The sequence below is a fragment of the Pelodiscus sinensis genome, chromosome 6 (genome assembly GCF_052426305.1).
Source record: "Pelodiscus sinensis isolate ZL-2025 chromosome 6, ASM5242630v1, whole genome shotgun sequence".
Classification (NCBI taxonomy): Eukaryota; Metazoa; Chordata; order Testudines; family Trionychidae; genus Pelodiscus; species Pelodiscus sinensis.
In genome coordinates this window covers 34,915,758-34,930,324 of record NC_143057.1, presented here as the reverse complement: position 1 = coordinate 34,930,324, position 14,567 = coordinate 34,915,758, and the positions used below count along the sequence as shown (strand labels likewise).

At 47.0% G+C, this 14,567-nt stretch overlaps 1 protein-coding gene across 3 annotated transcripts in view; it reads right to left on the bottom strand.

Annotated features, from left to right (window-relative positions):
* The window catches only part of GDA (guanine deaminase), a 70,303-nt gene extending 56,089 nt beyond the window's left edge, over positions 1–14,214 (bottom strand). The window contains exon 1 of one of the 3 annotated variants that reach the window (XM_075931713.2): positions 13,789–14,214. Coding sequence is in view for 2 of the 3 variants with exons in the window: in XM_075931711.2 (XP_075787826.2) it covers positions 1,560–1,682 (123 nt within the window). In the remaining variant the exon portion in view is untranslated. Of the gene's footprint in view, positions 1–1,559; positions 2,383–2,412; positions 2,750–13,788 lie in introns of those variants that run through there. The other 2 variants (XM_075931712.2, XM_075931711.2) reach the window with 2 other exon arrangements.
* Positions 14,215–14,567: the final 353 nt, after the last annotated feature.

Below are 14,567 nucleotides of genomic sequence, written 5' to 3'. Positions count from 1 at the left end.
AAATCAAATGACAATTTCAAGCCACAAGCAGGAGCACAACAATACTTTGGAAGTCATTTGTATAGCTGGAGATGAATATACCATCGCATTTCAAATCTTAAGGAAGAGAGATGCCAAAAATTCATCCACAGCATTTATGTCTGCTTTTTGACAGCTCTCAGTCCACTCTGCTTTATGCTCTGGGCTAAAACCTCATTACATCAGAAAGAGAATTTATTTGTACCTCTGGACCCCTTGCTCCATTCATCTGAGCAAGTGGGGTGTGCCCACCAACGCTCACGATACCATCTACATTTTTTGTTAGTTTCTAAGGTGCTGCAGGACCATTCCTTGCTATTTTAGTTTTATCACAAAGAGAGTTACTTAAAAACAGCATGCATGTGCCCACGTTATCCACACACTTGATGGCATGCAGTAGGCATGTACATATCCCTGCTAGTCCACACATATATACAATGCTGCAGAAAACCCACATGGCACTACAAGCAAATCTCCAGCTGTACAGCCACTCCCCAACACTGTATCCTCCCTTATACACCCCCCTACAGAGGCACCTCAGTATTACAGGCCTCCTCTCATACCCTGGGCAATACCATACACCTGCACACTTCCATATTACCTAGCGCGCGCACACACACACACACCTGCACCTCATACCTCACCGCCATTCCAGACCCCCTGCACTCCAACACAACAGAGACCCTCCTTATCCCGCACCCCAATGGAACACGGAGACCCCCCTTTCTCCGCACCCCAATGGAACACGGAGACCCCCCTTTCTCCGCACCCCAATGGAACACGGAGACCCCCCCTTTCTCCGCACCCCAATGGAACACGGAGACCCCCCCTTTCTCCGCACCCCAATGGAACACGGAGACCCCCCCTTTCCCCGCACCCCAATGGAACACGGAGACCCCCCCTTTCTCCGCACCCCAATGGAACACGGAGACCCCCCCTTTCCCCGCACCCCAATGGAACACGGAGACCCCCCCTTTCTCCGCACCCCAATGGAACACGGAGACCCCCCTTTCTCCGCACCCCAATGGAACACGGAGACCCCCCCTTTCTCCGCACCCCAATGGAACACGGAGACCCCCCCTTTCTCCGCACCCCAATGGAACACCCCCCCCTTTCTCCGCACCCCAATGGAACACGGAGACCCCCCCTTTCTCCGCACCCCAATGGAACACGGAGACCCCCCCTTTCTCCGCACCCAATGGAACACGGAGACCCCCCCTTTCTCCGCACCCCAATGGAACACGGAGACCCCCCCCTTTCTCCGCACCCAATGGAACACGGAGACCCCCCCTTTCTCCGCACCCCAATGGAACACGGAGACCCCCCCCTTTCTCCGCACCCAATGGAACACGGAGACCCCCCCTTTCTCCGCACCCAATGGAACACGGAGACCCCCCCTTTCTCCGCACCCCAATGGAACACGGAGGCCCCCCTCCCCTTGCCTCGCACCCAAATGCTCCCGCCCAGCGGGCCGCGCAACATTCCCGCTCCCCCATCCCACACGTGGCCCCGGCCCCGCGTCTTTCGCGCCTCGCACTCACTCTCCCGTCGTCGCCCACGCCCAGCAGGTGGCCGTGCAGCAAGTCCATGGGCGCGGAGCGGCTGGCGTGCACGAACGTCCCTTTGAACAGGTGAGCGAGGGCCGGCTTCTGCGGGGAGCCCATGGCGCTGGCTGGAGGGCGCGGCGCTCGGACCTGCCGCGGGCTGAGACGGGACGCGGGCGGTGGCGGGATGCTGCCGCTTGCTCTGCCTGGCTGCCTCCTACACTCAAGGAGGCTGCTGCTCCCCCAGGGGCTGGTGTCTGTATTCCCTGCGTACCAATCGCAGCTCCCCCTTCACCTAGCGTGTCTCTCCACCCCCTAATGACCGTCCCTTTGGGGAGTGGTTACTGGCTGCAAGGCTGCCTTTCTCCTCCTCCCGCTGCAGCCTGGAGCGCTACAGGTTCCCCAGCTCCTGCCTGCGGAGAACAGAGTCCGCTCGCTTGGCGAGCACCTGGGCTGGGAGCCACGGATCCTGCGATTGGGAAGAGCGGGACCTGGCAGCGATTCCCCTCCACTCCCTCCCGGCTGCAAACCTATCCCCAGTCGCCCCGCTCTGCTGCTCCGGGTCAGCCCTCCGCGCTCAGCGAAAGAAAACGTGTGTGCAAACCGCATTGGCTACAAGTCTTAAAAACAAAACCAGCCGTAAAAGGAAGGGGAGGGGACATCTGGAGCCCAACGCCTGCTCCAGTGAAGGTTGCAGATAAAATGACTCCTATCTAGAGTGGCCAGAAGATAGCAAGTGTGACACATCAGGAGACTTTGAAGGGGGAGGGCATAGTTACCTGTATAAAACAAAGTCCCTAATATCTGGATGGTCCTATAATATCAGGATATCTAGTCACCCTCCTCTTACCTTTTCCAGACTACCAATCTCTCCCCTCCTAGAGACTCCTTTCATTCCAAAGTACTCACAAAAGTGATTTTTTCCGTACATTTTAAACGGAAAACTTTTAAATGATCCCAACTTTTGGAATCCTGATGAATCCCTCCTTCTGTGGGCTAGATCCTCCGCAGCGGCCAAGATGCTTTTAGGGCAGAGTGTAGTCAGGGATGAGGTGAGAGGACAAAGATGTTTCTAAGCCACCAAGATCTACCAAAGTATCAATTTAAGAGCTTCTCTAATAGAAGAAATGCTGCTTTCGCTTTCTTAGCATGAAAACTCAGCCAAACAAGTCACTGCTAAAATGAAACCAAACCGCTTCTGGTTTGGCACCTCTCTAATATACTTGCGTACAGTGATGACCTGAAACCATTGGATAAGAAAGGAAGCATGTGGCTGTTTTAATTCTGAGACATATTGTATATTTCCTGCTTTTTTCTTTCAGTGTATGAAAAATGACCTTTTGGCTAGACTGAAAATGATCACATTATTGTATTTGTATTATATCATAGTCCACGATAATTCAGTTTTAAAACAGCCTCTCACAAAGTACAAGATAATAGCCAGTTATTAACTTGGTTACACCTTGTTTTTTTGTCTTTAATAAATTGCTTTAAAAACAAGAATGTCCAAGGTTTCAAGAGGCATACTGTATAATGTGGGAACATGGGAATGGGATAGGCTGCATACTTTGTATAATGATTGATGTTTAAAACTTATTTTTCACTTTTCCAGTGAAAACTATGAGATAACTGCCAAGGAGACAACAATCTGTTGGCAAAGCCAGGGCCGGCCCACAACATTTTGGCACCTGAGGTGGGGAGATCACATGATGCTCCCATGCCCCTCGGTTGGGGCAAAACTTTGAAAGGTCTCAGTTCTCTGGGTCCTAGTGGCACCCTCCCACAGTTTGGCACCTAAGGGGGCCGCCTCAGTTCACCTCATGGTAAGGCCAGCCCTGGGCAAAGCATCTAGTAAACAAATGGCGTAAGGCAAGAACAGGAATAAAACCAGTTATAAAAAGTTCTTGTATGAGGTTTGTTTATTAGATCCCAGAAGGTAAATTTGGGACCCTGGCCTACAACTATGAGTCCCAACCAGTAGGAGAGCAATTGACAATGTCAGTAAAATAGACCTAGTTTTAACTGGGCTGTAGTTCTTATACTACATTTGCCTACTAGCAGCTATGCTCTGTTCAAATTCATACCCTGCACTAGAGCTTTGTGAACAGGGGCAGCTAACAGTGAGTTTCAAAAAAAACAACAAATGGTCTGGTAGTACTTTATAGACTAACAAAACATGTAGATGGTATCATTAGCTTTTGTGGGTACAGCCCACTTCTTCAGATGACCGGAGTTATGAGTTTAGGATGTGCAGACCCAAAATAAATAGGAGAAGAGGAGGGGGGAGGGAAAAAAGAAGGGGGTGGGAGACAGGGAGCTAGAGGGAATCAGTAAGTATCTGAAGATTGGGTAGTTAAAATGAAGTAGATAAGAATCAAATTCAATTGATAGTATCCTTCCTGACATAGGAGTCTACACAAAGAGTTGTTTGTACCTTCAAGGAGTGTTAAGTTGATAGTGCCCCAACCACCCTTCATCACAGTTGAGTCCATTAGCATGTGAACTGAGTATGCGGATGAACTCTAATTCCAATGTTTCTGTGTGTATCTGGCTAGTAGAACTGGTTTCTGACAAGACAGCCACTTGAAGGTCTTTTAAACAGTGATTTGGAAGATTAAAGTGTTCCCCAATAGGTTTCTGTTTGTTTCCTTTATGTATATCTGATTTGTGTCCATTGATTCTTTCCTGGATGTGCAGTCAAATTACCTTTTGATTTGGTAGCTTATGTTGTTGGCTCCAGTGATGAATTCACTAGTATAGATATGTGGGCAGAGTTGGCATCGTGTTTGGTTACAGGGCTGGGTTCCTGGATGCTTATGATGTGGTTGTGTGGCATGGTTACCGGAAAGAATTCGTTTCAGGTTGGGGGGTTGTCTGTAAGTGACAATAGGCTTTTCTTCCAAGGCCTCTGAGAGTGAGTTTCGAGAGGGAGTTTTGAAGGGGATTTGGAAGAGGGTGAGGTACACATGCCATTCTTTAAAACTTGTAAAGTAAACTAAAAATAAAACTTCCTGATTTAAATAAAAACCCTATCAATAACCTAGGTAGCTGTAGGAGAGAATGCAGGCAGAAGCCCAACAGCAGAGTGGGGGATATCCTGTTTATTGCACTCAGTGTAGCATGGATGATTACCTGCCCTATGGACAGGTGGCATATGTATGCATTCGGTGCAAGGAGCTCCTGGCCCTCAGAGACTGCGTACGAGCTTTGGAGGACAGGGTGGCTGAATTGGAGAAACTAAGAGAGGCTGAGAGGTACGTAGATGAGGCTTTCCAGGACACTGTATAACTGTCCTACCTCCGGTCAGACAGCCCCTGTGCTGTTAAGGAGGATGAAGGGCTCAGGGAAGAAGAACATTCAACTGGAGCAGAGGGAAATGATCCCATAGTTGGGACCCTCCTTCCAGAGGATGTTATAGTATCCTCTCATACTGAGGATACATCTCTGGGGGAGGGAACTTCAGTCGTTAGGAAAAGGCCAGTGTTAGTAATGGGGGATTCAATCATTGGAAACAGATAGCTGTGTTTGTGATGACCTGGAGAACTGTATGGTGACTTGCCTGCCTGGTGCAAAGGTTGCGGATCTCTCGAGACATCTATATAGTCTTATGTGTAGTACTGGGGAGGAGCCGGTGGTTCTGGTACATGTAGGTATCAATGATATAGGGAGCAGTAGGAGAGAGGTTCTGGAGACCAAATTTAGGCTGCTAGGAAAGAGATTGAAATCCAGGACCTTTATGGTAGCATTCTCTGAAATGCTTCCAGTTCCACCTGCAGGTCCAGTAGGCAGGCAGAGCTTCAGAGTCTCAAGGTGTGGATGAGACAATGGTGTAGAGAGGAGGGGTTTAAATTTATTAGGAACTGGGGAAACTTTTGGGATAGGGGGAGCCTACACAGGAAGGATGGGCTCCACCTAAACCAATATGGAACCAGACTGTTGGCACTTAACATTAAAAAGGTCATAGAGCAGTTTTTAAACTGAGGGAAAGCTGACAGATGCGGAGGAGCACATGGATGGGACAGAGACATCTATTAGGGGAGGTTCTATTAATAGAAATGCTCTATGTTCTAGTCAGGAGGAGAGGATGAAAGTATGGGTCACATCAGGTGAGACACAATCAAATGAAAAAGAGTCTAACACATCAGGAAATGGCAGACAGATAAATAATGACAAATTATTAAAGTGCTTATACACAAATGCTAGAAGTCTAAATAGTAAAATGGGTGAGTTGGAGTGCCTAGTTTTAAAGGAGGATATTGATATAATAGGCATCACAGAAACTTGGTGGAATGAGGACAATAAATGGGGCACAGTTATATCAGTGTACAAAATATATCAGAAGTACAGAATAAGTCATGCTGGTGGGGGAGTGGCATTATATGTGAAAGAAAATGTAGAATCAAATGAAGTAAAACTCTTAAATGAGCCAAAATGTTCCGTAGAATCTCTATGGATAGTAATTCCATGCTCCAATAATGAGAATATAGCAATAGGGCTATATTATCGACCATCTGATCAGGACAATGATATTGACTATGAAATGCTAAGGGAGATTAGAGAGGCTATCAAATTACAAAACTGGATAATAGCAAGGGATTTCAAATATCCCCATATTGACTGGGTGCACGTCACTTCAGGAGGGATGCAAAGATAAAATTTCTTGATACATTAAATGACTGCTTCTTGGATCAGTTGGTTCTGGAACACACAAGGGGAGAGGCTATTCTTGATTTAGTTCTAAGTGGAGCACAGGATCTGGTTCAAGAGGTAAATATAACTGGACCGCTTGGAAATAGTGACCATAATATAATAAAATTTAACATCCCTGTAGTGGGAAAAACACCTCACCAGCCCAACAGTGTGGCATTTAATTTCAGAAAGAGGAACTACACAAAAATAAATAAAAAGGTACAGTGACAAATCTCTGCAAGATGCACGGAAACTTTTCAAAAACACCATAATAGAGGCCCAAATTAAATGTATACTCCAAATTAAAAAACACAAAAAGAGAACCAAAAAAGTGCCACCGTGGCTTAACAACCAGGTAGAAGAAGCAATGACAGATAAAAAAAATCTTTTAAAAATTGGAAGTCAAATCCTAGTGAGGAAAATAGAAAGGACCATAAACTTTCTCAAATTAAATGTAAAAATATAATAAGAAAAGGCAAAAAGGAGTCTGAAGAACAGCTAGCCAAAACTCAAAAAGTAATAGTAAAATGTTTTTTAAAACCAAATCAGACTGCAAAGAGCTTCAAAAAGATCTCACCAAACTAAGTGATTGGGCAACAAAATGGCAAACTCCTCGCCGCTTTTGCAGATTCAGACTAACACGGCTACCCCTCTGATAAAATGGCAAATGAAATTTAATGTTGATAAATGTAAAGTAATGCACATTGGAAAACATAACCCCAACTATATATACAATATGATGGGGACTAATTTGGCTGCAGCTACTCAAGAGTGAGATCTTGGAGTCATTGTGGATAGTCCTCTGAAAACATCCACTCAGTGTGCAGCAGCAGTGAAAAAAACAAATAGAATGTTAGGAGTAATTAAAGGGATAGAAAATAAGACAGAAAATGTTTTATTGCCTCTACATAAAAGCATGGCACGCCACATCTTGAATACTGCATACCGATATGGTTGCCTCATCTCAAAAAAGATATATTGACATTGGAAAAGGTTCAAAAAAGGACAACAAAAATGATTAGGGGTTTGGAATGGGTCCCATATGAAAGATTAAAAAGACTTGGACTTTTCATCTTAGAAAAGAGTAGACTAAGGGCGGATATGCTAGAGGTCTATAAAACCATGACTGGTATGTAAAGAGTGAATAAGGAAAAGTTATTTACTTTTTCCCACAATATAAGAACTACGGTCACCAAATGAAATTAATAGGCAGCAGGTTTAAAACAAACAAAAGGAAGTTTTTCTTCACTCCGCGCACAGTCAACCTTTTGGTCTCCTTGCCAGAGGATGTGGTGAAGGCTAGAACTTTAACAGGGTTCAAAAAAGAGCTAGATAGATTCAAGTAGGTTAGGTCCATCAATGGCTATTAGCCAGGATGGATAGGAATAGTGTCCCTAGCCTCTGTTTCTCTTTAAGTGGGTGACAGGGGAAGGATTATGTGAGGATTACCTGTTATGATCCCTCCCTCTGGGGCATCTGGTATTGGCCACTGTCAGCAGACAGGATACTGGGGTAGACAGACCTTTGGTCTGACCCAATATGGCCGTTCTTATGTTCTTAAGGGTACTTATACATTTACGTTATTCCAGAATATCATAGTCGGCATCTATACTGCAAGCAGTTATTTTGACATAATTTAAAATAATGTCAAGCTAGAGGACTTCTTGCTCCGAGTCCTGTAACCCCCATTTTATGAGGAGTAAGGGAAGTCAGAGGAAGAGTGCGCTTTCTGGGTATGTCTACACTGCAGCACTAATTCGAACTAACTTAATTCGAATTAGTTAATTCGAACTAAGCTAATTCAAACTAGTGCATCTAGACCTAAAAACTAGTTTGAATTAGCATTTTGCTAATTTGAACTAGCATGTCCACATTGAGTGGACCCTGAACCGAGGTTAAGGATGGCCGGAAGCAGTGCCGGCAGGGCATCAGATTAGGACTTAGAGCGTGGAGCTGCTGTCTCAGGCTAGCCGAGGGCTGTGCTTAAAGGGATCCGACTCCCACCCTGGACAGACAGTTCTCAGGGGTTCCCCGCTCGCTTGTCTAACTCGATGAGGGACAGCAAAGCAGTCCTGGCTTGGAGTGCCCTGAATGCCCACATTCGGCACATCACAGCACTCGCCCATCAGCCCGGCTGCACTTGCTGCAGGCTGCCATCTGGAGGTGAGGGGGTCAATTGGGGGGCTGCAGGAGAGCTTCCACCCTGAGGAGCCCGCAGAGCCACCCCAGTCCTCCCCATCAGGGGCTCGTACCCCATTCCTCCCTCACCTCCTTCCACTTACCCCTGCCTAGCCCCCCTTCCTGATGTACAAAATAAAGGACACGTGTGTTCAAAAATATAAACTCTCTTTATTGAACAAAACTCGGGGAGACTGGGAAAAGGAGGTGGGAGAGGAGAAGAGAGAGGGTGGGAGAGGGGAGGAGGAAACCTGGGAGTATAACAGAGTTTAAAGAGAAGTTAGATAAATTCATGGAGGTTGGGTCCATGGAGTGGTATTAGCCAGGGGGTAGAAATGGTGTCCCTGGCCTCTGTTTGTGGAAGGCTGGAGATGGATGGCACGAGACAAATGGCTTTGTCATTGTCTTCAGTCCATCCCCTCCAGGGTTCCTAGTGTTGGCCACTGTCAGCAGACAGGCTATTGGGCTAGATGGACCTTTGGTCTGACCCAGTACGGCCATTCTTATGTTTTTATGTTCTAAGCTCAGGGCTCAGGGTCGGGGTCTCACTCGACCATCTTGATTTTCATGCAAACCTGCTCCTGGGTGGCCAGGCTGGCAGCTATCCTGCCCTAGACGGCCACTTTCCTGTGCCTAGTGTGGAGGTCGTGGACGTTGGAGGCTTCCCCCCAAACCTCGATGAGGTCAACGATGTCCGCACTAGACCAGGCGGGCGCCCACCTCTTGCGGCCCCGGGCAGGCTCCTGGGAGCCGCCAGCTCAGTCGCAGGAAGAGGCGAAGGGCTGGGTGGCAGCAGGTGGCTGGCTCGTGCCGTGCCAGGTGCAGGGTCTGCTGCCTGGGTGCTGGCAGGCTTACACCTGGCACGGGCACCGTAGCCAGACCGTGCCCCTTTAAGGGGTCTGGGCCGGGAGGGGGGCAGACGAGTTTCCTTGGTGGTGCCCAGAGTGGCCACCAGGGCAAGCTGGGGAGGGCTAGCCTCCCACTAGTTCAAATTAAGTGGCTACACAGCCCTTAATTCGAACTACTTAATTCGAACTAGGCATTAGTCCTCGTAGAATGAGGTTTACCTGTTCGAATTAAGCGCTCCGCTAGTTCGAATTAAGTTCGAACTAGCAGTTTGCCTGTGTAGCACCTATGAAAGTTAATTCGAACTAACGGCTGTTAGTTCGAATTAACTTTGTAGTGTAGACACACCCTCTCAGGCTTCCTGCTGAGACTTAAGCGATACAATTGACATAGCTCAAGTTGTGTAGCTTATTTTGGCTTTAGGCCTGTTGTGTAGACAAGCCCGAAGATATTTTTGTATCCTTGGTGAGCTGATAAGGTTGTTCCTTAGTTTCTGTGCTGTACATGAGAGTAGATCTCTCATTCAGGATATAGGACACAGAGATGCTAACGGGCAGCCTGAAATGTAAGGAAAATGCAGTTGAATCAAGACCAAATAGAGAGGGTCTATGGGAAGAGAGAAAAATGAAGGAGAATATTATGGAAATGAAAGATGAAAAACACCATGATGTGCTGGGGAAAAGAATGTGGGTAATGGAGGAAGCAAGAAATGGGGTCTTAAAAAGATTCCATTATGCTCTATTGACAGATGTCTGCTCTGATTCCTTCTTGTCCCAAATACCATTGATAGGAACCCAAGGAGCCTCTGCCCTCTAGAAGAATCCATGGTGGACATATAAAGTGTAGAACTTGATTTCAAAACCAAGTAGCAAGTTAAACTTTTTTAAATAAAAATAGGTTATCTGTGATTCTTTATAGCAGGACTTTTTGCAAAGTTGTGGGAGTAGTCAAGAAGTCCTTGAACGCATCATGCTGAAAGGTCTGAACTCACAGAGATTTCTTACCAACAAAAGGCACCACATGCTCTGGACCAGGCCCTACTTTCATTTAAATCATGGGGAAGATTTTAAGTGAGGATATAGATGTGTGTGGAGTGGACCATTGAGTGAGAATGTTTTGAGCAGTGTTTCCCAAATAGTGCCCTGCAGAACTGCGAAGTGAAAGTAGGGGTTCCGCAAGAACCCGTTTCCCCTTCCCCCCCCCCCGCCCCCGAGCTGGTCTTAGGGACGGGCGAGCTGGGCAGTCACCCAGGGCTGCCATTTTCAAGGGCCTGCTGGCCACTGTGGTTTTCGGTGCAGGCTGGCATTTTTTGTGTGTGGTTTTTTTTTCTTGACAGTTTTTTTGGTCGACCAGTTTCCCCTGTGTTTTTTTTTTAAAGAGTTCCATGGCCAAATAAAATTGTGAAACACTGGTTTAGAGCATAGTCCTAGGGGGCATAGCAAAACCTCACTGCAAGAAAAGTCAGGAATGTTATTCTAGAGCTGATCAAATCATGAAATTTCTGTTCTGTGGAAGCATGTGGCTGCTCTGGACTATAGAGGGGTTTTTTTCCTCTGTGACCGAATGACTATTAAGTGTATCAGTCATTGGGCCAGAGAGAGAGAGGGGGAATGATCTTGTAGTCCCATGATTAGTGTAATGTGCATGTGTGACAACACCTAAGGATTTTTAAGGCAAAATAATTTATGTAAGCTGGATACCTGTAAAAGCAATCAAAACAAACAAAACCTCACCACAGTGAATGATTTGCAAGGAGTGATAAAAAAAGGGCTGACTTCATCCTGCTTATACATGAATTTAACAACAACAAAAAACATCTATATGTTTTGTTAGTCTATAAAGTGCTACCAGACCAGTTTTTGGTTTTTAAGTTTAACTAAACAAAAGTTTGGGCAGCAATAGTTGACATTAATGAAGTAAACAGAAATACTGGCCAGCTAGCAACTTTCTACTTCCCCCCAAAAGGCCCAAGTTCCTAACTCAGAGGAACCCAAGTACTTCCCAGCACAGCATTCTTATAGTTTTCTGGGGAACTCACTTAATTTAATCGAAGTTCAGTATTCTTGCTTGAATCACTCTTTCATTATTTATTCCCAAGGGAACATCTTCAGCAGGAGATAGGAGGCCCACGCATAAGAATGTCCCAAAGTTTAGTGGTTAGAGCACTCTCTTGACAAGGTTGTTGCCGGCACACAGTGCCCGAGGGGGGCAACAGCTGGGTTCGTTGCCCGGTGTGCACGCTCCAATAAACACACCGGTGTGGAGAAGCAAAAAAAGATTATTTGAACGCTCAAATAGGTGCCAGGAGACTAGACCTCAGATCAAGCACACCAACGTAAGCAGTTTTCCCTCCTTATATACCCAAGTTGTTTACTTGCAGGAATATAGTGAACTGTAGCAAGTTTTCCACGCTGGGACATGTTCCTTCTCCTCCCCCTCTACAGAAACACATCTGAATTCTTCTTGTACCGTACTTCTGGGAGGGCGATTTGAACTTTACTCCGCGCTACTTGATATTCTCGGAGTTCAATAAAGTTCAGGAGGCTCACGGTGGCTTTAAGGCAGGGGGTTAGGCCCACAGCGGCAATTAACAAGTCATCTACATATTGCAGAAGTAGTACCTTGTCCTCATTGTCCCACTTGGCCAGGTTTCTGGCCAGAGCCTGGCCAAAAAGGGTGGGGGAATTTTTAAATCCCTGGGCCAACACTGTCCAGCAAAGCTGTTTCTTAACCCTGTTTGTGTCTTCCCACTCGAAAGCGAAAATCTCCTGAGAAGGAGCATCAACCGGAATCATGAAGAAAGCATTTTTCAAATCGAGAACCGAAAAGTGGGTATACTGTCCTCCTATGGAGGCCAACAGTATGCACGGGTTTGGGACAAGGGGGGGTGCAGCGTCTTAACCCGTTCATTAACCGCCCTTAAGTCCTGGACTAGTCGATATGTGCCATCCAGCTTCCGGACAGGCAAGATGGGGGTGTTCCAGGCTGACTGACATTCCCGAAGTGTACCGCAGCTTAAGAACCGGTCTATAGTCTCCTGCAACCCTTCTCTGGCTTCCCTCTTCATATATTACAACAATCGCTTAATTCCTTCTACACTTCCACAGAGTCCATTTTCCACCTTCACATACTCTCAAATCACTTGCCTTGTCTTTCCAAAGAAAACGTTTCTCATTCCTATTAATTTGACTTTCTAATGACTGTATTCTTACTTTCCTTATTCTTTCCACTATGCCCATAGGGCTCCAAACCTTTTGCCTTCCCTTTTCACATGCTTTTTCCTTCTCTCCCTCTCTCAGGGAATAAGCCCTATTTGCAGTTTCCAGAATCTGTGCCATGGACATGCCCATTAAGTCCTCCTTTTTCTGTAATTTCCTGTTAATATCAGGGGCTGCACGGCTGGTAAAGATCCCCTTTATAATTGCCTCAGTTGCCTGATCATCGGGATTTGCGTTAGTATTTTGCCGGATAGCGTCCCGAATCCGCTGCAAAAAGGCAACCAAACTTTCCTTTGGCTCCTGTATTAACTTATACGGTTTTGCCCAGTTGTTATGTCAGACAGCCGAGTGCCGGAGACCATGTAAAAGCAACTCCTTGTAGGAAGTGAGACGGGTGTACTGCAAGGGGCCATTAGGATTCCACCTAGGATCTGCTAGGGGAACCATGTCTGCAGGCTGAGGGAGGTTTTGTGGATCCCTTTCATGTCTCCGCTATGCCTCCTTCCTTGCTTTGGCTATAACCTGATTCCGCTCCACCTTAGACAATAGGGTCTTCATGAGGATATTACAGTCATCCCAGTCAGGCTTGTGGCTAGCCAGACACCCCTCGAACACTGAGATAAACCGGCTTGGGTTCGTGGAGAATTCCCCAGCCTGTACTTTAAAGGCTGCTAGGTCCACTGGGTTAAAAGGCACATGGGTGTAAACTTGCATAGTAGTGGCCTGGCGCCCCTCGGCTCCTTGGCGGGCTACCACAGTCTCGGTAATCAGTGGGTAGAATCCCAAAGAGGGGGCAACCTCTGGGACCTGAGGCACCTGTTCCTTATATAGTGGGGGGTGCTGAAGCCAAAGGGGACACTGAATCTGCCATTACAGCTGTAGGAGAGCTCTGGGGGCTCACATTAGCTACTACTGCACCCGATGGAGTTAAATTACACTGTTGCAAAATATCTGTTCTATTTCTTAAAGCCATAAACAACTGCGCATATAAATGTTCATGCCATTTACCAATTCGCTGACAAAACAGGTAATTGGAGGATCGTGTTATAATTGATTGATCCTTCCAGTGGCCACCTTTCCTGGTCCTCTAGCTGATATTGAGGCCAGTCTACTGTACAGAACCTTTTCAGTTTACTTTTAGTCATGGGATTTGATTCAAACACTTTCCAGTTCACTAGAATGCATTCTAAAGGCGTACACCATGCCCTGCCTGTCGCCTGCCCCATAACCTCAGGAGACACTGGGCGTCCCCAGGTCTTAACAGGCGAATGTCCACCCCACTGGACTGTTCCTACCTTATCCACGGGACCGATTCCGCACCGTCGCCCGCAACTGCTTCTCCACTATTTGAGCGCGTTGCACCGTTGTGCCCTCCGGGGTCGATCAAACTGTGTCTCCGCCGAGGCCCCCGATAAAGTCACTGGTGCGCGCTGGGCGTCGGTCGTTGCCACAATTCATCGACCACCGGGAGGGGTCCGGGCAAGGCTAAATTTCAGCCTTAAGTCCCTTTGTGGTTGCCAAGAACTGTTGCTGGCACACATTGCTCGAGGGGGGGCAACAGCTGGGTTCGTTGCCCGGTGTGCGCGCTCCAATAAACACACCGGTGTGGAAAAGCAAAAAAAGTTTATTTGAACGCTCAAATAGGTGCCAGGAGACTAAACCTCAGATCAAGCACACCAACGTAAGCAGTTTTCCCTCCTTATATACCCAAGTTGTTTACTTGCAGGAATATAGTGAACTGTAGCAAGTTTCCCATGCTGGGACATGTTCCTTCTCCTCCCCCTCTACAGAAACACATCTGAATTCTTCTTCTATACCCGATAGTAACTAGGCAACTTCAAGGTCTTGCTGTTCCCAGCTGTTAGTGAGCTAGAGAAAAGTTATGTCTGGGGGAGAAAGAGCGGAAGGGGGGTAAGGGGGCTTTTAGGGTGCTTGGGCCTAAAGCGGGGGGGCTTCATCGATCCTTGTGATCTTCCACTCCCCCGAGTTACCTAGGATCATGCCCAGTGACCCCAACAAGGTGACCCCTGTTCAACTACTTTCTCATCCTCTGGCAGAGAGAGAAGTTGCACTT